The sequence below is a fragment of the Gopherus evgoodei genome, chromosome 10 (genome assembly GCF_007399415.2).
Source record: "Gopherus evgoodei ecotype Sinaloan lineage chromosome 10, rGopEvg1_v1.p, whole genome shotgun sequence".
In the NCBI taxonomy this organism is placed as follows: domain Eukaryota; kingdom Metazoa; phylum Chordata; order Testudines; family Testudinidae; genus Gopherus; species Gopherus evgoodei.
In genome coordinates, this window is record NC_044331.1 from 4,383,986 (window position 1) to 4,407,961 (window position 23,976).

General features: G+C 44.8%; 1 protein-coding gene across 5 annotated transcripts in view; it reads left to right on the top strand.

The window, feature by feature from the left end:
- The window catches only part of ITGA11 (integrin subunit alpha 11), a 193,928-nt gene that overhangs the window by 94,859 nt on the left and 75,093 nt on the right, over positions 1-23,976 (top strand). For all 5 annotated transcript variants that reach the window (XM_030578857.1, XM_030578859.1, XM_030578854.1 and 2 more), the window contains exons 3-8: positions 12,240-12,349; positions 14,940-15,031; positions 16,470-16,584; positions 18,488-18,615; positions 21,430-21,578; positions 22,814-22,958. In XM_030578857.1, coding sequence (XP_030434717.1) covers positions 12,240-12,349; positions 14,940-15,031; positions 16,470-16,584; positions 18,488-18,615; positions 21,430-21,578; positions 22,814-22,958 — 739 coding nt within the window. The remainder of the gene's footprint in view (positions 1-12,239; positions 12,350-14,939; positions 15,032-16,469; positions 16,585-18,487; positions 18,616-21,429; positions 21,579-22,813; positions 22,959-23,976) is intronic.

Here is a 23,976-nt window from a genome sequence, read left to right on the forward strand (position 1 = left end):
GTATCCTCTCCTCTCCTCGGTGGCAGATGGTACAATATGACTGCTATCTGACATCATCATCAGCAGCAGCCTGTGAGTGCTCCTGGCTGGCCTCAGAAGAGGTCGGCCGGGGGTGTCCGGGTAAAAATAGGAATGACTCCCAGTCATTCCCAGTAGATGGTACCGAACGGCTGGTAACCGTCTTCATCATAGTAACTGGGGGCTGAGTTCCATCAGCCCCCTCCCTTTCATGTGTAAAGAAAAGATTCTGTACTTCCTGGACTATCATAGCAGTGGGATGCTGGGCTTCTCTCCCCGCCACCGTTTAATGTCCTGCCTGGACTATCATAGCAGCTGGAGGCTGTCTGCCCCTCATTTTATCTCAGTAACAAGTCAGTGTTTCTTATTCCTGCATTCTTTATTACTTCATCACACAGATGGGGAGACACTGCAATGGTAGCCCAGGAAGGTTGGGGGAGGAGGGAAGCAACGGGTGGGGTTGTTGCAGGGGCACCCCCTAGAATGGCATGTAGCTCATCATTTCTGCGGGATCTGGCATGAAGCAGCTGTGCTCTCTGATACACCGGTTCTCTAGTACACTTGCCCCTTATTCTAGGCAGGACTGACTCTATTTTTAGATACCATAAAGGAGGGTTTGATTCGGGGAGTCATTCCCATTTTTGTCTTTGTGCCCCCGGCCGACCTCAGCCAGGGGCACCCATGACAGCAGCAGACGGTTCAGAACGACTGATAACCGTCATCTCATCGCCAATTTACAATGGCGCAGCAGACGGTACAGAACGACTGATAACCATCTCTGCTATCTTGCAAAGGCAAATGAATGCTGCTGTGTAGCACTGCAGTACCGTGTCTGTTAGCAACATCCAGTAGACATACGGTGACAGTAAAAAAAAGCTGAATGAGCTCCATGGTTGCGGTGCTATGGCATCTGCCAGGGCAATCCAGGGAAAAAGGGCTCGAAATGGTTGCCTGCTGTTGCTTTCATGGAGGAAGGAATGACTGACGACATTTACCCAGAATCACCCGTGACACTGTTTTTGCACCATCATGCATTGGGGTCTCAACCCAGAATTCCAATGGGCGGCGGAGACTGTGGGAGCTATGGAATAGCTACGGGATAGCTACCCACAGTGCAACGCTCCAGAAATCGACGCTAGCCTTGGACCATGGACGCACACCACCGAATTAATGTACTTAGTGTGGCCACGTGCACTCGACTTTATACAATCTGTTTTACAAAACTGGTTTATGTAAAGTCGGAATAATCCCGTAGTGTAGACATACCCTATGTCTCTCATGTACTGATTTGATTGCCATTTAAAACAGTGGTTCTCAAACTTTTGTACTGGTGACCCATTTCATATAGCAAGCCTCTGAGTGCAACCCCCCTTATAAATTAAAAACACATTTTTATATGTTTAACACCATGATAAATGCTGGAGGAAAAGTGAGGTTTGGGCCAGAGGCTGACAGCTCGTGACCCCCAATGTAATAACCTCATGACCCCCTGAGGGCTCCCGACCCACAGTTTGAGAACCCCTGATTTAAAATAAAAAACAAAGCAGCTGAATGACTACTTGTTAATGCAGTGTGGGTTAGTGGATGGAGCACTGGACTGGGACTCTGGAGACCTGAATTCTGTCCCCAGCTCTGCACCTGGATTACTGGGTGACCTTCAGCAAGTCATGTCACTGGGTTGTGCCTCAGTTTACCCATCTGTAAAATAGGGATAATGATACTAGTCTCCTTTGTAAAGCTCTTTGGGAGCTACATCTGATAAGAGTGAGGTTTTTAATGTAAAATTTTCTACAATAACTTTGCTAAGCAGGGACAGCAGTCAAATTGCTATTAAAAAGTTAGCCTTTGCTGGTAGTCACTACACAATGGCACGCTCACAGTGGGAAAGCAGTGAGGGGAACATTGGGTTTTAATGGCAGCCACTTGTCTCTAACAAATCAATCCTGGTGTGTGTGTTTTAGAAGAAATGGACAATATTAACTGAACTTACTGTGACGCTGGGGGGAGGAGCTCAAACTGCCCATTACCAGTACTGCTTTACCTGGACATGGTTTTGGGCAAGCCCTTTTGCTATCTGTCACTTACACCCCTTTCTCCTAGTGGCAAAAGCACGGAAGGTTTGTGTATGTGTGGTACCTTATCATAGTTAACTGTAGCACTGCTCACCAGAATTAATCCTCACGCTGCAGTTAGCCAGGATGTAGTGAAGCCCACAGCTTAGCAGTCCTTAGGTGGATTGTACATTTATATGGACAAGTACAGCCAGCATTACAGTAGTAAGGAATTAAAAATATAAGCATTTAAGGGACTGAAATGTTCCTGGTTTTGGAGCTTCAGCCGATCTCTAGCTATGGGGATGAGGAAGATTCTTTCCCTGTGGGTGGGTTATCCCATAACTGACTACTACAGGGTAAGGCCAATGGATTCCATGACATTCCCAGGACCACACAGAGACCTGTTGTCATATCTAGGTTTAGATTTTCTGCTCCCCCAGTGCTGTGCTCTGCCCTCATTCTCATATAAAGTGATGGACACCTTTGTTAAAGTTCTGAATTGTTTCTCTCCAATTGAATTCCCTGTCGCTTCTGGATGGTTTTTTTGACCATTGCTAGTGTACAGTAGGCATTTCAAGTCCTTTCTTCCCCACTTTCTAACGAAGTTCCCCAAGTCAATTTAAAGTTTTCCATCACTACCCTCTCCCTCTCCTGACTCTCCATAGTAAGTAGTTTCTCCAGTTCCATCTTGAATATTAGCTGCAACTGAATTTGTACTGCAGGAGATTAAGTGTTCCATTGATTGAAACCCCCGGTGAAAGGAATAGTTGCTTCTTTGTTCATTCTTAATTCTTGCCTTCCAAAATCACCAGTTAGACGTACCTTCTGTTCCTGATTTTTTTCAGTTTAATCAAAACATTTTTGGAAAATCAAAAAATATTGAGTGTGGTAACTTTATCGCTACTTTCCCAAAGGGCTTTGTTATTCCAGTGGATTGTTCCTATAGGAGATGGGCAGCTGATTGGATGCAGAATTCAAAAACAATACATTTGGTTAGACAGCAATGTGTAGGTGGCTTTTAGAGGTTTCTAAAATGTTATTAGCTTTAGTGTTGGATTCCTGGTACTAAAGCAGCCTGGCCGTACAGATGGAGGGATATAAAAAGTATACTGGTAAATACTGTCAAACTCTCTCATATATTTTCTCAAAGAGATTTTCTGCAATATATGAGGCACATACAGAATACATGACAAGGCGGTGTGGCTTCAGACTTGATAGCGCTCATTTCAGGTGACCAGCATAGCCACTGTGGCCATCTGAAGCTCAAGTCAATAAAACCTGTAGATCAGAACATTGTCATGTATAATCATTTTTGCATCTGCAGTTCAGGTCACGTAGACAGCTAAGACGTGTAGCTGTCTGGCAGTTGCCCTCAGGTCTTTAGAAATCTGATGGACCAGTCCCATACTGTTGAAGTGAATGGAAAAACTCTTTCTGACTTCAACAACAGTTGGTTTGAATCCTTAGTCCATTAAATTGTCGATGTTACTTTGTCCCCACAACAATTTGTACTCACAATTTGCAGGAGCAAAACCAGAGAGTAGCATTTCAAAATTTGATCTGTACATGCAACATATGTATAATTCATTTCTACCAAAACCCTTGTGTTCTTCGGGGTTTCGGGGTTATGAATAAAGACATAGGCTCAGGCTGAAAGTTGCCAGCAGCATGCTCAGCCACGAGAGGGACTTTTTTTCTTTTCACAATTGAAAAACAAATCCGGGAATGAGCATTTCAAAGGAGTTTATCTTCTGAAGCCACCTTTATTGGCCAAACAATGACCCAGGCCCCATCCTGCCACCTTTGCTGGCAGCTTTGCCTGTCTAGGATCAGTCCCTAAGTCAGGGTATGATAAATATATACAAGGAGCGAGAGGAATTATTGAGGGTGATCCAAGGGTGCATAGCTAGGATTAAAGGAGAAGCCAGGGGGAATGGAGGTGGAACAGCAGGAACTGGCTGCGGAATGCTCTGGGGGACGTCTGCTGAGAAAATGTTAATGAATGAACTGCAGGGACCTGTTCTGCATTGACAGAGGATAGCCTAGTTAAACTAGGTTTGAACACATCCCAAATCTCAAAACAAAACTGAGGTGAAATCTGGCCATTTGGGCTGGTTTCCCACTGAAATCATCCACCATTTATATTTCCTGGGGATTCTGAGACAAAACTGGCAAACTTGTAACTCAGCCCAGCTTCACAAACCTCCCCTGAGTTTCAGACTCAGATTCTGGAAGCAGGAGAGTGTCCTGTGGTATTGAGCACTACTGCAAACATGTGGCTGAGGGCCACCGCCACCAGATCCAGGCCACCAGGAAGTGGGCATGGGCCACATGGGCTACTGGCTCATGAGAACGGCCATATTGGGTCAGACCAATGGTCCGTCTAGCCCAGTGTCCTGTCTTCTGACAGTGGCCAGTGCCTGGTGCTTCAGAGGGAATGAACAAAATAGGTAATCATCAAGCGATCCATCCCCCATCGTTCATTCCCAGCTTCTGGCAAACAGAGGGTAGGGACACTCAGAGCATGGGGTTGCATCCTTGCCCATCCTGGCTAATAGGAACTTATCTCTCTCTTTTTTAACCCTGTTCTAGTTTTGGCCTTCACAATATCCCCTGGCAAGGAGTTCCACAGGTTGACTGTGCAGTGTGTGAAGAAGTACTACCTTTTGGTTGTTTTAAACCTGCTGCCTATTAATTTCATTGGGTGACTCCTAGTTCTTGTGTTATATGGAGGAGTAAATAACACTTCCTTATTCACTTTCTCCACATCAATCAAGATTTTATAGACCTCTATTATCAGCCCTCCCTCATTCATCTCTTTTCCAGTCTTTTTAATCTCCCCTCACACAGAAGCTGTTCCATACCCCTAGTCATTTTTATTGCCCTTCTCTGTACCTTTTCCAAATCCAATATATCTGTTTTGAGATGAGGTGACCAGATCTGCACGCGGTATTCCACATGTGGGTGTACCATAGATTTATACAGTGGCATTATGATATTTTCAGTCTTAGTCTCTATCCCTTTCCTAATGGCTCCTAACATTCTCTTAGCTTTTTTGACTGCCACTGCACATGCATGGATCCCCCCTTGGATAAGCAGAGGACCTCCTTCCCCCCATCCATATCACATGGGTGAGATTTTTCAATTAGAAGCCCAAATCCTACTGAACGCCAATGGGTCTTGTGCTGCTAAATGACTTAGGGGTTTTTAAAAATCCCAACCAATGAAACCATTCAGGTCTGTTGTGTCAGCTCTGACAGTTATTTACTCAGTTTCCTGGAGCTTCATCCCCTCCAGAGCTCCCCCACCCTCCCATCCAAACCCATTTGTGTCTCTTTCTGCCCCTTTGATTGTCCTCCTCTCCCTTCCACCAAGCTCATATTTTTGCATAGATGTAAATGTTCCATCTGGCCCCATTCTGTGTATCTGCTGGGAATCAGGGCTTGCAGTAGAGCTAGCCTGGAAGAGGGACCTGCAGCAGAGTCTGTCTCTGGGCAACCTAGCGAGCTCAGCTGGCCTGTGGCTAGGCTGCCTGATTGGTTATAATAATCAGCAGACCAGCTCCTAAGCCCAGCTGTAGATCAGTGACTGCTCAAAGAATTCACCCTCAGCTGTGATAGCTGCTTGTTCCCAGCCCTGCTTTTACCTTGTTCCAGCCCAGATCCTGTCTCGGCCCCAGCCTTGCCCCCCCCTTTTCCTTACTCCAGTTAACCTGGTTCTGACCCTCGGTTCCCATTCCGGACCTCAGACTTTGGCTCTGACACTTGACTCTGACACCTGGACTCTGACTCCATTCCTGGCTGCTAACCCCTGTTCTAACCACTAGGCATGACTCCTGCTCTGACCACTAAGCACGACTGCCCATGTCCAGTCACATGACAGTAACAGGTTGTTCTTTGGGACCCATCTTGCCAGCTGGAGACTCAGAAAGGCCCATTTTGATCACTGCTCTAATCTCTCCAATGCACCGTTTGCAGCTGATGCAAAGTGCCTTAAACCAGTTGATAGTTCAGAATGCTGCGATCGGCCCGATGGGGGCAGGTGTCCCCTTTCAGGGCTCGTGCCATGTACCTGCAGCCCCAGGCTGTGCATTGAACTGGGTGGCCATCACACAAATGCTGGTCACTTCTCGTTCCCAGGTTCCCTCAAGCCATTAAAACGTGATCTGAAGGCCCTTGGAGTCTGGACTCGGACAATAGCTGATATGTGGCATCGCTTTGTATGCTGGAGTGGGTCTCTGGAAACACGAAATACCTTCTGATGCTACAGGAGAGTCTAACAGCTTTAATGGGAAACAAACAAAACATAATGTCATACACTGAGTTTTGCTGCCATGGAACAATTTACGGAGATGACAAATACCGTTGCTGACTTGTGCTGAGGATGGCACCCTCTCATTAGCTTCTTTTATTGTTATTTATTGGTTTCCTTTCCCAGATATGTTTTCATGCTGATTTGGGACAGGATCTTATTTTTAGACAAGCATCTAGTGCATGACTTCATAAACCACAATAATACAAGCAGGCTTCTAACCGACTTGAGAATGAAGGATTGCATGATTGCCACATTCTAATGACTGCTCTTGTGAACATTAGTCTACATTCATATGTCTCCTGTAACTAAACCTCTGTCCACCTTTTAAATAGCTGGGAAAGCATTTCTTTAGCTGCCAAGTTTCCATGTACAGTTGATGACCACAGCTCAGTGACAATTTAAAGTTAAAAACAATGCCATTGTATTTCAGAAACAAAATGCTATTTTCATTAGCTTCTGATTTTCATTACCTTTATTGTTGTGTCTGTACATATTTTTGGTTTCCCTGTAGCTTCAAGCTGTGAAATTGATTGGGAGGTACATGGAATGCGTTCCTTTAGAGCCATGACATTTTTCTGTTTGTATGAGAGACATTTAGGCCTGATAGATGGCAATGTTAAAGCACTGGACTATGAGCTGTTGATAGGTATTAGTTTAGCTGAGCCTTGAAGGGAAAGATACCCCCAGTAGGAAAGTGTTTGAGGATGTGAGGAGTGGTCTGATTCCGGAGCTGGCTTTCTTTGGTGCGACTACTGCTAAGGCTATGATTTAATCATGGGTATTTTTAGTAAAAGTCGTGGACAGGTCACAGGTAATAAACAAAAATTCAGGACCTGTCACCTGTCCATGACTTATACTAAAAATACCTGTGATTAAACCTTGGCACAGCACTGGGGGGATGGCAGGAGCTGCTGTTGAGGGGGCGCCCGGGGTTGGTGGCTCCAGCTGCTGGGGTCCACAGACCACGGCTGCCCTGGGACCGTGGCCGGGGGCCGCCGAAGCAGCGATGAGTGTGGTTGTCCCCAGGGCCGCTCCAGCAGTGGCTGGTGTGGCTGTTCCGAGGGCTACCTGAGCAGCTGGGCAGTGCTGGGATCAGCCACTATGGCCCTGTGACTTCCGCGACCTCTATGACAGACATGGAGTCCGAAGGATTGCTTTAGGAGAATGGATTTGTGTAAATGATGAACTCTGGGAGATGCTGTTACGGCTTGTTACTGAACTCTGTAACTACTAACAGAAGAGTGCCTTAGCTTTATACGTGGAAGTGGAAGAATCTTTTTGAAGTCTCCAAGCTCTGAAGCACTCCAGAGAACTTTTTTCATAAAGTTCTGCTTCTTCTTGGGAAGCAAAAAGATCTAAAATGAAAATATCTGCCCTTGTTCGTGGGGAATTGGTTGCAGTGTGATTAAAAATTAGAAATGGACCGAACACAGTTTTTGAACCTCTTTCTTTTTGTAGGCAAGACCCTAACCATCTTTTGAGGTTTCTTCTCTTTGCTACCAAGATCCCTGTTCTTTCACCCCCAAAGCCATGGCTTCTCTGCACAGGCTCCCTCCCTAGCTAGCTAGAAGTTTAACAGTATCTGGAAATTCCCAGTCCTGGCAGTGTATAGGGAGTTATCCAGATTTCATTCAACTTCTGAAAAGTGTGGTTTGGGTTGAGTCGGAGGCCCGGTCTACACTACAAAATTTTGTCAGCATAGTTGTGTTGGTCAGGGGTGTGGAAAAAAACCACCCACTAGCTGATGTAGGTACACCGGCAAAAACCCAGAATAGAGGCAGCTAATGTTGTTCAGGGAGGTGGTGCTACTCCTTCAGTTGGCGAAACCTGTGTCTACACTAGGGGGCTCTGCTGGTTTAGCTATACTGGCAGAGCAGTTGCAGTATAGACTATGCCTGAGTTATTGATAGTGGGTCTAGATGGTTATTAATTTCTCCTAATTAGTCTCCTTAATAGCAAAGTGGCATAACAAGGAATGTTTCATTTAAAAATCCAAAATGCTCATTAGACTTTTCGAGTGTCCGATTTGTTGAGCAACCCTGTTTTACTGCACGGGAATTAAAGAATTAGTTCTTAATGCCATTTTGGAAACAATGTTGTTAAAAAAAGATAATCATTCCTACTATAACACAATACAGCTGTGCTGAGGCGAGTTGTTTTTCCAGCTGTTGTAGAGCACCACACAGAACAAAAGGGTTTCTGTTCATTTACCGATCTGGAGGTGGAGACAAGCATGTGCATATTTAAGTATGTTACTGTTGCCAGCTGAAACCACCTTTGGAGTTCCTAACCCAAAGCTCTCCACCTTTCCATAGCCGATACTCAGCAGTGCTGAATATTTATCCAGGGTTTACAGGTTGGGATTGAAAGACGTCACTTATCCAAGTGTAAGCAGGGGAATGGTCCCCTGGGAACATTCCTGGCTTATACACGACCCCGGGGAAGTGGGCTAGCCAAAGGTTCTGAGTCCTTGCTCCCACTCCCTTTACCCAGAGACCTGCCGGACCTCAAGGGCTCCCTTTCCACTCTCCTGGGTGGCAGAGACCTTGTAACCCCAACAAGGCTGGGCCCAGGATTCCTGGGGGCTTGACCCCCAACCTTGTCATGGTCACTCAGGACAGGGGCGGGGGTGTCCCCACTCCAGGGTGCTCGCTCTGCTCTGGATGCTTCCCTGACCCACTGATCATCACATAGAGTTAAAGGAAAATACAAATACAAAATACAAATACAAATACAAACCAGCAACTAATTAAAAACAAAGGAAAAGGAAAACACGTCACTCTGCTCTGTGGCCCAGGACAACCAGCCATCCCAGCAATATCTTTTATTTGGACCCACTTCCATTGGTGAGAGAGAGACACTTTTGAGCTACAGAGAGCTCTTCAGTCCATGGAGGACAGCTGAATACAAGATCAAACAGCTAGTTTAGCATAAGTAGTTAGCACATACTCTGAGGGACAATTCAAAGTGGACTGGCCACTTCACTTTGAGGACGAGCTCTGTGCAGCTAGAAAGCTTGTCTCTCTCACCAATAGAAGTGGGTCCAATAAAAGATATCACCTCACCCACCTTGTATCTTTAATTTTTTAAAATATATTTTATAATATATTTTAAAAGTGACAATGAAAAATATCAAAATTGAAACTAAACATTTCAATGGACCAAAACATTTTAAAAATTTCATTTCGTGGGAAATTGTTGAAATGTTTTGGTTTTGCTCCAAATGCCAAAACGTCGGAATTTCCTGCAGAATGGAGTTTCAACCACCTCTGGCATTAAGGCTGCAGCTTGCACTGCTGTCTACTAGGCTGTGGACATTCTGGTCAGGCCACTAGGTGAGAGGATGCAGAGGACTTCCTGCTATCTCAGCAGACATCATCTGGCAGAACTGGCTGCATCAGTCCCATGAAACTGTAAAAGGGAGAATCTTTGCCTTACCCATCTCCTATTTCTGGGGATCCAGTGACAGTGGGACTGGAGAATGGAGCTATCACTTTATGCTAGCACTATTCAAAGCAGGGGAGAAGGGCATTGGTGAGGGCAGCTCAGCTGTGACCCCATCTAACTACTCTGTGTTGGCCAACAAAAATGGCCAGGAACAGGGGAAGGATACGCTTCACCATGGAAAAGGGTGACAGAGTTGCTATGGTTGCAGTGTGTGCCAAGGTGGTGCCTGCCAATTCCTCCACGTCCATTATCCCAACACAGGGCTGGCCCTTGAAGGCATCACCGAACCCAGAGCCTATCCCACAAATGGACACAGGTGCAGCTGAAAGCCCCTTATTAGTGTCCTTTACTAGCTGTGATTACTGTATTTTATACAATTAAAGACCCAGGGAGGAATAATAAATGTGAGCCGACCCCTGGTTTAACTGAGAAACCCGAGGGCACTGCATAATAGTTCTTAAATCATAAACAATGTGCGGTCCTTGTATTGCACAAGTCTATGACGGAGAGTAACCAGATCATAGACACACGTGGCCAGATGCTTCCCTGTATTGTTGCTGCCTTGCACTGGTGCAATCTGGAAAGGAGACGACTAAGGGGGAATATGACTGAGGGCTATAAAATCATGACTGGTGTAGAGAAAGTAAATAAGGAAGTGCTATTTACTTCTTTCTTATAACACAAGAACTAGGAACTAGGGGTCACCCAAATGAAATTAATAGGCAGCAGGTTTAAAACAAACAAAAGGAAGTATTTCTTCACACAACACACAATCAACCTGTGGGACTCCTTGCCAGAGGATGCTATGAAGGCCAAGACTATAACAGGGTTCAAGAAGTAGATGATAAATGCATGGAGAATAGGTCCATCAATGGCTATTAGCCAGGATGGGCAGGGATGGTGTCCCTAGCCTCTGTTTGCCAGAAGCTGGGAATGAGTCAATTGATGATTACCTGTTCTGTTCATTCCCTCTGGGGCTATACAACTGGAGGAGGGATAGCTTAGTGGTTTGAACATTGGCCCCGCTAAACCCAGGGTTGAGCATTCAATCATTGAGGGGGCCATTTAGGGAACTGGGGTTAAAAAAAACTGTCCAGGAATTTGTCCTGCTTTGAGCAGGGGGTTGGACTAAATGATCTCCTGAGGTCCCTTCCAACCCTGAGATTCTATAGTCCATCCTTGTCATGCCAAGTGTCCATCTCAGCATTTTGAAAGGCATTCTCCTATTGCAGATCATTCCACACACATCTCTCCATTTCACCCATGCCTTTCCTGTTCTGCTTGTAAGTTTGTCATTGAGTTCACCATTATCCTGTACTATACAGTCTAGGTACCTGAACTTCTGTGTCTTTGGTATGGCTGGCCCACCAGACTTACAGTCCTGTTGTCTTCCTGCAGAGTATCATTGAGTCTACAGACCATGGCCTCCATTTGATTTCTTCTGATTTTCATGCCATTTCTTTTAAATACTCACCTCCACCTCTCTTAGATCTTATTTTCAAACAGAAATTATTCATGTTTATAATACTTAAATATTCCCTGCTGTTGTAGAGAAGTTAGATCAAATGACTTGTTTTGCTACTTGGTTGGGTGCAGAGAATGATCACATCTCTCCTCTGGCTATTCAGAGGTGGAGAAAGCTTCCCCTGACATGTCATAACAATGTAGGGAATATTTAAGGGGCATGAGTTGTTGGTTTTTTTCCCATCCAAGGTTATTAGCCTACCAGGTTGTCTGGATGTTTGAACAACAAACTTTAGCCTGGAGTCCCATGGACTGTGGATGAATGCACAGATGGTAGTGAAGAATGGAGAGTTATGAAGTCATTTATTATTACAATAATACAAATATGGTAGGAAGGAGCCATTAAAATGTCAATATTTGCCAGCTTCTGAGCTTGCTCTCTCTGGAAATCTCAGCCAGTCTATAAAAGCCACCCAAGGGATTAGGGAGTCAATTCTCATTACAAGTGATGGGCATCCATATCTTTTAGGTACCTTTGAAAATTGCAGCCTCAATGCATCTACAACACAGGGTCAAATTCTACACTCATTTATATCCATTGGTTTCAGTTCACAGAGGAGAAAAATGGATTCCTGAGTACTTTAAGGGAATTTGTGTCCATTTGTGTCCATTTTTTTTCACATAACAAAAAGTATTTCATTTAAGTCCAACTTTAATCATGTAAATCTTAGGGATGTTTCCTTCAAACAAATACCATTCGTGTTTCTTTTCTGTCTGTGTTAATTCGCCAGCGCTGTATATTGTTTCTTTGGGAGTCTCAAGAAATGATAATTTGAACCATTCCTGGGTGTCTCTCTGATGTGGTGGCTCTGGATTTGGTGCTGAAATGTGTGTTATTTGCAAGTGCCCGCTCATGTCCTGACGGAACATTCTTTTGTCCAGGCTGGTGGTGGGAGCCCCTTATGAAACCAATGGACAGCTGAAGACTGGAGATGTCTACAAGTGTCCAGTGAATGGCGAGACTAATGGAAACTGCACCAAACTCAACCTAGGTACCAATGCCCTGCCACTTATGCAGCACAGCTAGCCTGCGTGCTAGAAAATTATGAATTAGGCACACACAGATCATGAGATAATATATACAAAATCTTGTGATTTTAAAGCCATATATCAAATACTGTGTGTGTGCATGTGCGTGTGTGTGTGTGTTTCTTTTTATTTATCTTCTGTCTTTTGAGCCTTTAAAGATGCACTCCAGTCATGTTTTCAAGCTTTTTTTTTAAATGCCAGCTGACATAATCATACAGTCACGTGACGGCTGGAGCTGGGGCTTTAAGAAACACTGACTCATGAGACTACAATGCCTGTGCAGTCTCCATAGGGAGAAGAATCAAAGAGCCAAACTGGTTCCAGAGGGGGTGCCTGTTCATTGTTGCTCTCAAGTTTTGTTTTAAAAAAAAAACCAAAGATCCTCACCTGGCATGTCGCTCCCTGACTTCATGATTTACGCCAGCTGAAGCACCAACCCCATTGTTTCACATAACCTAAAATGAAAGGAAAAGTTTCCATCTTTGTTAAAAGCATTGTGGGGGGCTCCCCAGCGGGTGTGAATTGTTCTGGGCCCAGATGAAGCTCTTTCAATTTACTCCAGCTGTGATTCTGCCCCAGAGATTTTGGTTGGGCAGGATTTAAAACCTCCTCCGCCCTGTGTGCAGCCTAAATGCTATGTCCCTGGGACAGAAAGTGAAACTGACTGACTGCTCCGTTTTCATTGTTCTGGCCGAGTGTGTACACACAGTATTAATGTCAGAATGAAAAAAAACAATCCCTAGAGAGTCAATGATCAGAAGTGTTACCTATAACACAGGCAAGGGCATTTGTTTGTAAAGCATATGGCGCCTGGTCATACCCTTAAGATTACACACGCAGGGGGACCTCTATATTCAGAGAGACCCCCCACATCCCAGGGGAAGTCACCCCCATCCTATCTGTCTTATATGGCCCCATCAACATAGTGTCTGAGCACCTCAGTCTTTAGTGTATTTATCCTCAAAACCCCCAGTAAGGCAGGGCAGGGTTGTTATCCCCATTGGGCAAAGGGGGACAGAAGCATAGAGAGACTAAGTGACTTGGCCAAGATCCCACTGAAAACCTGTGGCAGAGCAGGGAATTGAACCTGGGCCTCCCAAGTGGCTAGTCCCCCAACCTGAACTTCTGTCTAGAGCTGGTTGGCAAATGGGAGGGGGTGGGAGAGTCTGCAGAAAATTCCAAGTTTTTGTCAAAAAAAAAAACCCAACCATTTTTTTTCTTCTTTTCTCAAACCAAAATATTTTTGGCTGAAAACTGACAAAAACTGAAACAATTTTGGTTTTCAGCTGAAAATATTGAGTTTTCAAGTCTGGGGTTTTCTGACCAAAATCAAAAACTTGTCGAGAAAGTCCTGTGCCTCGCAGGTTATGTCTACACTGTGAGCTGGACGTGACCCCAGGCTCGGGTAGTCTCACTTGCTCTAGCTCTCATCATGCTCATGGACTGAAAATAGCAGTGTTAGTGTAGCTTGGGGTAGCCTGGTAGCAGCGAGCAGCAGCATGGAGAAGCCACACCAAGTCTGTACCCACAGGGGTCAGACGGGTTTGCACTCAGCCTGGAGAGCTGGTTTCACCATGTGCGGATATCTGCACTACCCCAGATACGCTATTTTTAGCACATTAGTGCGATGAGCTAGAACAAGTACCTCTGTGCGAGGTGGAATCAAACTCTGGCTCCTAGCATCAGAGGTGAAAGTAAGCTGGTATGCCCTGGTACCGCACACCTGCAAGCACCGGTGTGCCGTACCGGGGCGGATCAGCTTCCCCTGGTGGCAATTTAAAGGGCCTGGGGCTCCCAGCAGTGGCTGGGGCCCCGGGCCCTTTAAATTGCCACCAGAGCCCTGGTGCTGGAACCCTGGGGAAGTGGCAGCAGGGCTCCAGTGGCTATTTAAAAGATCTGGGGCTCCAGCAGCCACTACCGCTGCAGGCCCATTAAATCATTCCCGGAGCCTGCTGGAGCCCTGGGGTAGTGGCAGTGGGGCTCTGGCAGAGATTTAAAGGGCCAAGGGCTCCCTGCTGTCACTACTGCAATGGAGCCCTGGCCCTTTAAAGCTCCGCCAGAGGCCAGGGCCCCCTCTGATGGTGATTTAAAGGGCCTGGGGCTCCCAGCTGCTGCTACTACAGCCCCAGCCCCAGGACCTTTAAATCCTGATTTAAAGTGCCTGGGGATTTAAAGACCCCGCCTCTTCCAGTAGAGGCCCCGCCCCCTCGTAAGGACTCCGGAGTGCTCGTAAGTCCTTTAAGTTACTTTCAGCCCTCAGAGTGGGTCTTTAACTAAAGATCAAAGCTGCACTGGAAACTTTGGGTGTCGAGATGTCTTGCAGTCCTTCAACCGGATCTGTTCTTACACTTACTAAGATACTCATGGTGGCACAATAAAAATGTGGGATTTTCTGGTTTGTGTTACAATTGGTCTGCCGAGGTGCTTCCTTCACAATGGTAAAGTTTTGGCCAGCTGTCCAGCCATGACGTAAAAAAACATTTCAGAAGCCTGTGTACGAGCCGCTCCCTCCTGGATGATACAGTGCATCTAACCTTGGTATTCTTTCTCAAGGAAGAGTAACACTCTCCAATGTGTCAGAGCGCAAAGATAACATGCGTCTTGGCCTGAGTCTGACCACAAACCCCAAGGACAAGAGCTTTCTGGTAAGAATAAGATAGTCTATAAATAATTGGCTCTTAATATGCAAACTGCCTGGTGCTTTTTTTGGTTTATTGAGTCTCTCTCCCGGACCTCTGCAGCAACATTCCTCTTGCTATTCGTCTGTCGTTTGTTTATTAACTTAACCCCAACAGGATTGTTTTATCCCATTATGAATATAAATGTGAGACCTCCACTTTCCATGATGGCAGCAGCTTCTCCAGACTGCCAAAGAAAAATGCATTTTCCAAACACCTATAGTTAACATTTCACGTCAATGTTCTGTTGACCTCGAAGATCAAGCTTTCAGTCTTGGCTTCTACTGCGGCATGCCTCCTTTTGTGCATGGAACAACGAAGCCTTTGCTAGTTGGCATTCCTAGGGTCACAATGTCTACACTACCACAAAGCACAGGCTCTTAATCAAGTTTCGCTCAAACTCCCCTCCCGTTCACACACAAATCAGTTTGACTCAGGACAGCAAGCACTCAGGACCCACGTCCGAAGATGCTGCTAGCGGAGATCCTGAGTCCTGCTGTGACTTGGGTCCAGCCCTGTCATTTTGCAGTGTGGGCATAGCTGAAACTGCAGACCTGAGTCAGAAGGTTTATATAGTGCAGTATGGACATGTTAGCACGGCTGTGCAACCCAAGTCCAGCAACTGTAAGCCCAGATTTGCAAAGCTCAAACACAGACTTGGAAACATCAAGTCCTTAAGCCCGAGTCCCAAAGAATCGGCTTTACAATGCAACATAGACATCCCCTTAGGTTCCTGAGAAATGGATAATGCAGATTGCCTCCACACATTTTTGAGGTTCTGATACTGCCGTTTGTGACTCCTGGCAAGCTGCCGTCTCCACACTGTCTGCTGCCATTGCTAATGCATACAGATCTAGATCCTTATATGACAAGGTGAGAATTTTTCTAAATCCAGCCCAAAGCCTGGAAGGGAACTCCTCCAAACAGAAGATATTGGTACAGGATAAAATGCTAGTACACCCTTGCCATGAGCCAACATCCTGCAAGTTAAATCTGCCTTAGCAGAACCCACAAACACCCAATCATCCCAAGAGTTCACATATTTTAGAAAGGAAAATACTTGTCACTTCCTTACTTAGGCCATTTTCTCCCTCTGTTTGTTTCTACTTTCTGCACTCCCTTCAGGATCTGTGCCACCCCTGGCAATCTCCTCCACATGTGCACAATGTTCTTAATGGCTAAAGTCTCATCGTAATTTGCTCCGGAGAAACCCCACATAGCGTGCTGCTTCATGCAGGCTGAGCGGGCACTGGAGGGGTTTGGCCAGAATAGTCCCCAAGTCGTACATAGGTGCAGATCTCTGATTCTTCGCTGTTGATCTTTATAGTCTGTAAAACAGAGGCTGAGTAAGTGGCAGTTTTTCAACCCCTCACTGATGTTTTATTTTTCTCAATTTTCTTTACAGGCTTGCAGCCCTCTCTGGTCCCATGAGTGCGGAAGCTCTTACTATACCACAGGAATGTGCTCCCGGGTGAACTCCAACTTCAGATTCTCAAAGACCATAGCTCCTGCTCTCCAGAGTATGAGATGCAATCTGTTATGTAGACTCTAACTCAAACCCTGCTTTTGAAGTTAAATAGAATTTTTGTTCTTTAATCGCTTCGTGCCATTGAGAAAACAAAGTGAAGTCAGGATTTAAAAGGAGGCAAGATAGCAAAGGAAATGATTCGAGAAAGGCGACCCAAAGGGGATCACATGCACAGACATCTGGCCAACATTTTCCCTTTGAGTGACACTTGAGGAAGACAAAGCACCTTATGCTTTGAACACCAGAAATAAGTGTCCAGCATATTTGATCAGCACCCTGCAATGTGTTGGGAAGGGGAAAGAGGGAAAGAATTCAGGCATTGTCTGCAGAAAACAAGGCTGATTTGCTGAACAGCTAAAACTGTTGTCCAGTATTTTCAAACCTTGATGCATAAAGTTAGCCACCTGGCTCCATATTTAGGCACTAAATAAGTGTCCTGATTTTATGGGCACTCAGCGTCTACAGCTGCTGTTGGGTTCAGTGGAGGTTCTGGGTTCTCAGCCCCTCTGAAAAATCAAGCCACTTATTTAGCTGCCAACACTGACATCCTCTTTTGGGGAAATTTTGGCTTCCATCCTGTTGAACAGGCCGCTGATGAGCTGAAGTTTCTTTGGGTGATGAAGGGGAGTGAATTCAGAGCCTACTAACATTTTAACAGTATTTTTCTTTAAATTTCCTCTTATAATGTAATGTTGCAGGATGAATTTCTCCCATTGGTGCCCCATTTGTTCAAGCTGATGATGTTATTTCAGACATTCTTATCAATCAGAGATGTTGCTATGATCACATTGAAAAGTGTAACTGATACCTTGGAAGAAACTAGATTACCAAGCCTAACTTCATTTTAAAATAATAATTGAACAAACATGAAATATAGTCTTCCTTCCATTTGGAGCAGTTGATATAAGAGCACTCATAGCTCCCTTCCCTGTGATTTATGAGTTCACAAGACCCTTCTGATAGAATCATGTGCCCACTGATTCATGGCCTGCTCGGTGGTAGCACAAGTCCATCCTTTGCTCCCCCAACAGTTCTCTGAAACACGTCGTTAATTCTTATAAAATACGAGGGCATAAAAGGAAGCCATAAGGATAACACTGGACGATGGCAGGCTTCAGAAAGGGAACTGGTCAACCCACTGCCTCCTTTTAATCAGCTCATTTGATCAGTCCTTCATAATGTCTTGCTATTAGATAAAATCCTCAAGTCCTCACTTGATTTTTTTTTTTTAATCTTTACTGTGGCAAAAGCTCCCCTTTTCTTTAGTTGGAGCAAATACTGATCTGTACTATTTACTGAGCACTATTCATGTGCTGAATGCTGTGTAACCATAGAAGAAGGCATAGTCCCTGCCCCAGGAAGTTACAATGCCAGAATCAGATTCTTTCACACTTCCACTGCGTGCACCACCTCCTGCTGGCCCTGATTCTGCATGGTGCATAGGCATGTGCTTATCTCACACTGAAGTTAAGCATATGCTTAAGCACTTAAGGACCTCTTTGAGTTGCCACCTTGAAATCAAAGGGATGACTCACAGAGTAAAGTACTACTCAACATGAGTAAAGGTGGCAGAATTGGGCCCTACACATTTGAAGTAATTTAATACACTGGATGGAGGTCCAAATCTGATTCGGAGCCGGCAATCTGAGGTTGCTTATGTACAATATTATTCTTAGAAAGTTCTCCAGTTCTCTCCTGCCAGAGCTAACCAGGGGTGTGGGCTTTCTCGATCTCATTTAAGTGAATGTGACCTGAAGATCTTTACATATGATTGAAATCAGACTTTTCACACACATCACAAGAGCGAGTACCTGGTTGCAGGGAATAAAGCCATAAATTTCCACTTTGCAGTTGTTGCCAAGGTCTTTCAATAATATGCTGTGTATTTTCCACAGGATGCCAAACGTACATGGACATAATCATCGTTCTGGATGGATCGAACAGCATATATCCCTGGGTTGAAGTGCAACATTTCCTGATAAACATCTTGAAAAAGTTTTACATTGGGCCTGGTCAGATACAGGTAAGCATGTCCCTGGTCATTCTGTGCATTTATGTCTCTGTTCATCCTTGCAATACAGATTTTCCTGGTCTATTTCCTAGGAGAAATGTCCCTTTGATGCCAATATACTGCAGCTTGGCAAGGCGTTTGCCCAGAATAAACCTGCAGAGTATGTATTTGAAAGCTGAGCCAATGGAAATACTGCTCACGTTAATGTTCTTAACTGAAATATTGAGTAAGGAACAACCCACGCAATGAAATGGGAAGGAAGGAGGATGGTTAAGTTACGTGAAACTTAATCAGCATCGCTCTGTGTTTATGCAGTTTGTAGCAGCTCTGGAGAGTACTCCATCATTTTCTTGCTGGGCCTTAGTGGCTATCTCTACACAGCAAAGAAAAACCCATGGCTGGCCCATGCCAGCCAACTCCGGCTTGCAGGGCTGTTACCTGCACAAAAGTCTCTGTTACTCACACACTCAAGGGCACTCACTTTTACCCAGTTCCTAGTGCTCCAGGTAAAAAGCACATAACTTTACCCCTCCGTGGGCTCCGGGCTCTATTCCTTCATGGGCTCCAGGCAAACACCCTTTCCCACTGGACTCAGGGCTTAATCTTTTGTGCTTTTACGGGGTCTTTTACCAGTGAAAGAGCCTTACACAGTAATATCCTACATAACCTCTAGTTATTAACAGTCACCAAAAACAGAGTGCAGACACTACACAGGCAGTACTCACCACTCCCAATAAGACAGATGAACTTTTCTTGATGGCCAGTCAGGATCAGTTCCATCTTGAGGACTCCAGTTTCTGCCCTGTGTCAGTGGCAGAGTGTTGAGGTCTGGCAGCTCTGATCTTTGGGACTGTGTCCTGGAGTTGATTCCCAAAGAACTGCCTTTTGGACCCCAGTTTATATAGTGATATTTGATTCCTTTTTAGCTGTACCTTAACCAATCATTATACTAACATTTTACTAACCAATCCTAACATAGTGTAACAAAGTTCTCTAACCAATCCAATCCCACCACCTTAATTGATTTACACCCAGCAAAATTAATTACATATCAGACAGAAACAATTAAAGAATCGGACAGAGACCATACAGATAAACAATAGGGAAGTGGGGACCATAATGACAAAGCAATAAAGAAATGAGGATTTCACAGCCACAACTATTGAGAAGTGATTTCTTGACAGACAGGCAGCCATCAAACTACGTTTTCTTTAACCATGTTAAGATCTGTTTCTTTATCTGGTCATAGTGGTGCCATTAGGATGGAGTCTCCTTTTTAACAGCCTGATATGACATTGTTTTAATGTAATTGTGATGGGATGTGAGGATGTGACTTCCTGCTTCTCCGCTAATGGCTCCTGCTCAGCTGCTGTTTTAATCTGGCTGCAGACAAAGGCCGTAGCCCTACAAGGCAGTTTAATTGCTGTGCAGACTTCTGGGCTCAGTCCAGAGCCACAGATCTGGGACCTACCCACCTCACAGCCTGGGCCCTAGTTCAAGCCTGAGCGTCTACATAGCAATGAAACAGCCCCACGGCCAGAGCCTGGCGAGCCTGAGATGGAGCTGCAGGTGTCTAGTTGCTTTGTAGACGTACCCATTATGGCTGATGTTGGTACCTAAGTTTGTGACTGAGAAGCCAGTAAGAGCAGGGGGGATACGACATAAGGATTTCAGCCAATTCTGAGTCCCCAAAAAACTGCACAAAGAGCCCTTCCCCCCCCCGTACATCCTCAACAAGAGAAGACACAGGTCAGGATTATGGGGCCAGAGGACCTGGTCTGCACAACTGAACACCTAGGTTCCCAACCACAACACCATTCCTCTTCCCTTGGCAGTTTGAGCATGGGTGACAGCTGGGCAGAATATGGACCCACTATTAATGCTGGCTTTGTATTGTCAACTGTCATTTGGGGGGAAATATGGAGCAGAATTTGACTGAGTTTAACTTTAACTGTGGGCAGAGATGACTGTGGTGAAAACACGCTGAAATAGAGTCTTCTCTGCCAGTTATGTGTAAAAAGACGTCCAAAAGTTCCCCTTGCAAAAGGACGGATTCTAGTATCTAAGTCCTGGCAGAAATATGGCTGAGAACAGTTTGTTTGCCAGATCTTCTTGTTTGGAGCAGAACTTATTTAGTGGCTGATCTATCTTCATGCACTTTTAATGGACTATAATTAATTTCCACACTAATATTGGCAGAGATGCTACTGCAAACTCTTTTTGGATTCGCATATTTACATTGTCAGTGCCAAACCTCTAGCACTATTAAAAGACCAACAGTTTCCTGCCTTCCTTTTCTCTTCTGTGCTTCATTGTTCCCTGGGCTCAGAAATGGCTGGGCTCTTGGTTTTCCCTACACAGAATTAGGAGATCTTTGCAGCTAATTTTGGGGCTACGCAACAGGTGTACCTGCAAAAAAGCTTCTGTTCTTGTGCGTAGACTTGCACACAAACGGCTATGTGACCTTGCTCCTTTTCAGTGTCTTTGAATAGTAAGGTTCCCTGGTGCACTTTTTTCTGTGCAGGTCACTAAATAAACCTATATTATTATCACAGCAGTAGACATACCTGTTAGTCCAATTACTTGTAGCACAGAAGCAATGTAAGTATGGAAAAACCTGGTTTCGTTGCAGATGGCCCCATTACTACACACCCCAACTCCTAATCTCCACATTTCTAGTAAATCATACAACAGTCCGTTATATATAACTATATACTGTATATTAACTGAAATTATACTTGATCACTAAAACAGGTTCTTTGTTTCTCGCGTGACTGCTATGATGTGTGGTATTTGCATCCTTTGTAATGCTCCTTTAATTCCTAGGTTGGAGTTGTTCAGTATGGAGAAGACGTCGTGCATGAATTTCATTTAAATGACTACCGATCTGTAAAAGATGTGGTGGAAGCTGCTAGTCACATAGAGCAGAGAGGAGGTACAGAAACCAGGACAGCATACGGGATAGAATTTGCTCGGTAAATCACAAATAGGGATTCACATTTATTCTAATTACAAGTTTTTCTTTCTTTCTTTCTTTCTTTCTCTTTCCAGGTGTTTTGAAAAGTTAAACAATAGTCTCTGAACTAGGGGATATTTCCAGACAAAGCCATAATGATATTTTGTAACAGAATATAGCCAACTCAATCCACCACTGCAGCTGAACCCAGGAGGAGGGAATCAAGAGTTGCTGTATGGTAGCGTGACATCCCCCAACTCCTGAAACTAGTTGGGATCATTTCAGCCCCTGCCCAGTGGTCCCCAGGGACGTCTTCCACCAGCCAAGCATTACCATCCCCAACATACCTCTATCCTGGGGCTGGGATAAGGGGGCATAGACCTGGCTACTGTGGTGGCGCTACACTAGACCAGGGAAATCCCCAACCTGTTGATTAAGCTGGTTTTCTGCATGCTTTGTGCTGAGCAGGAGGAAGGGACCCCAGTCCATTTACTTCAGGGATACCTCTTTCTGAAGCTAACCTGGGTTGCATTGTTCAGATCCAGAATTAGACCAGAAATATGAACTAGCCCAGTGGCTGAAGGAGTTCTGATCTGAGAGTGCCACCCGAACGCACACAGCAGAGCTCTATAAAGACCAGAACCAGCCTACAGTTCAGATCTTGTGTTTTCTTCACCCTGTTTCTCCCTCTTTTGTTGCAGAATTGCAAGTGGTGCGAGATTAGTAGGAATATTGATCACTAAACATCCGCACTATTGCCCTTAATTTATAACCAAATTTATTATACAAATTTTTAAAACAAAGACTGAGCCAGATTCTGATCTGTTATATGATGTAAACCTGGAGCAAATCCTCTGATTTAATGAAGTTGTTCCACAGGGAGATTACAAGTGGGTCCACTATGGGGAAATATTGCTTATTAACACCAAAAAGCTTTCCGAGAATCCCATATTTTGTTGGATTTCCTTTTTAATTTAAGAACTCGCAGCCCATTAAAATAACATTTTGTGATTTATGAGTTGACCCCAGGGTAGATTCCTGTTGATCTGAATGGAATGAGAATCTTACAATTTGTTCAGGTTAAACTGGAGTTCAGCCAAAAAAGGGGTTTTTCATGTAAGTGGCACAGGCCAATGTGATGCATGTGAAACACACCCAGCATGGCAGTGTATATCAAGGTATGTTCTGATCAGAAGAAACCTCTTGCAGCCAGCCTGCTGCTTTGCACAGCCCAATATTTCCTTTTCATTTCAGCTCAGAAGCCTTTCAGAAAGGTGGACGAAAGGGAGCAAAGAAAGTGATGATTGTAATAACCGATGGGGAATCCCATGACAGCCCGGACCTGGAGAAGGTGATTGAAAACAGTGAGAAGGACAATGTCACCAGATATGCTGTGGCAGTAAGTCACTCTCCTATTTAACAATACACTGTAGCTTCTCCATAGTGACCCACTAAGCTTGGCATCTGCCCAAGCTTCCCCATCTGTGAAATGGGTACAGATAGGTAACAATACAGGGGCATTCTTCTTCTTTGCCTTGTCCCATCAATCCAGGTTGGCTGCTCCTCTTCTTCATCCCAGATTTATAGACTCATAGACTATAAGGTCAGAAGGGACCATTATGATCATCTAGTCTGACCTCCTGCACAATGCAGGCCACAGAATCTCACCCACCCACTCCTGTAACAAACCTCTAACCTATAAGATGAGGGTGGAGGCCAGAAGATCCCTGCTTAGGGTCAGGAACCAGGACCTCTACTGCCCTGACAGAGAGGCAAGGTTCCAAAGGTCAGGTGCACTAACAGCTAGGCCACACAGCCCTCCAGCCCCCCTATCCCAGTGCGCTTCTCACTGTGACGTTGCACTCCATATGTTTTATGGAAATATGCTAATGAGTGTGAATATAACGTAACTGAATATGCTTCATGTAAAAGGTCTCTTGTAAGGTATCATTACAAAGCTTATAATCTACTGAATGTGCTCATCCTATTTGTATGTATGTATCATTCTTGTATCTCAATCTAGAAATCTAAAGTATTACTCTGCATAGTTACAATAGGACTTCAAAGTGTGGGCCATTAATGGTGGCTTAGAATCTTGATGGCTCCCATTAACTAGGACAATTGGTTGTGAATGGCTCTTTTTATTCACAAACTTTCCTGGGTACATGCAGGCCAACCCTGAAAGAATGGAAAATGAGTTCTTACAGTGACATGTGATCATGTCACCTGGTCCTAAAATCCATCTTAAACCTGGTGCTTTTCCATTTAGAAGGCAGGGGTGGGGACCCAGAGAGAGACGAAGGATACCCACCTTGTGCCAAAGCTATAAAAGGGAGTGGAACAGAGCAAAGGGGATGAGAAATCCCCTAGTTACCACCTGAGCTGGAACTAACAAGGATTGAACTAGGGGAAAGGAC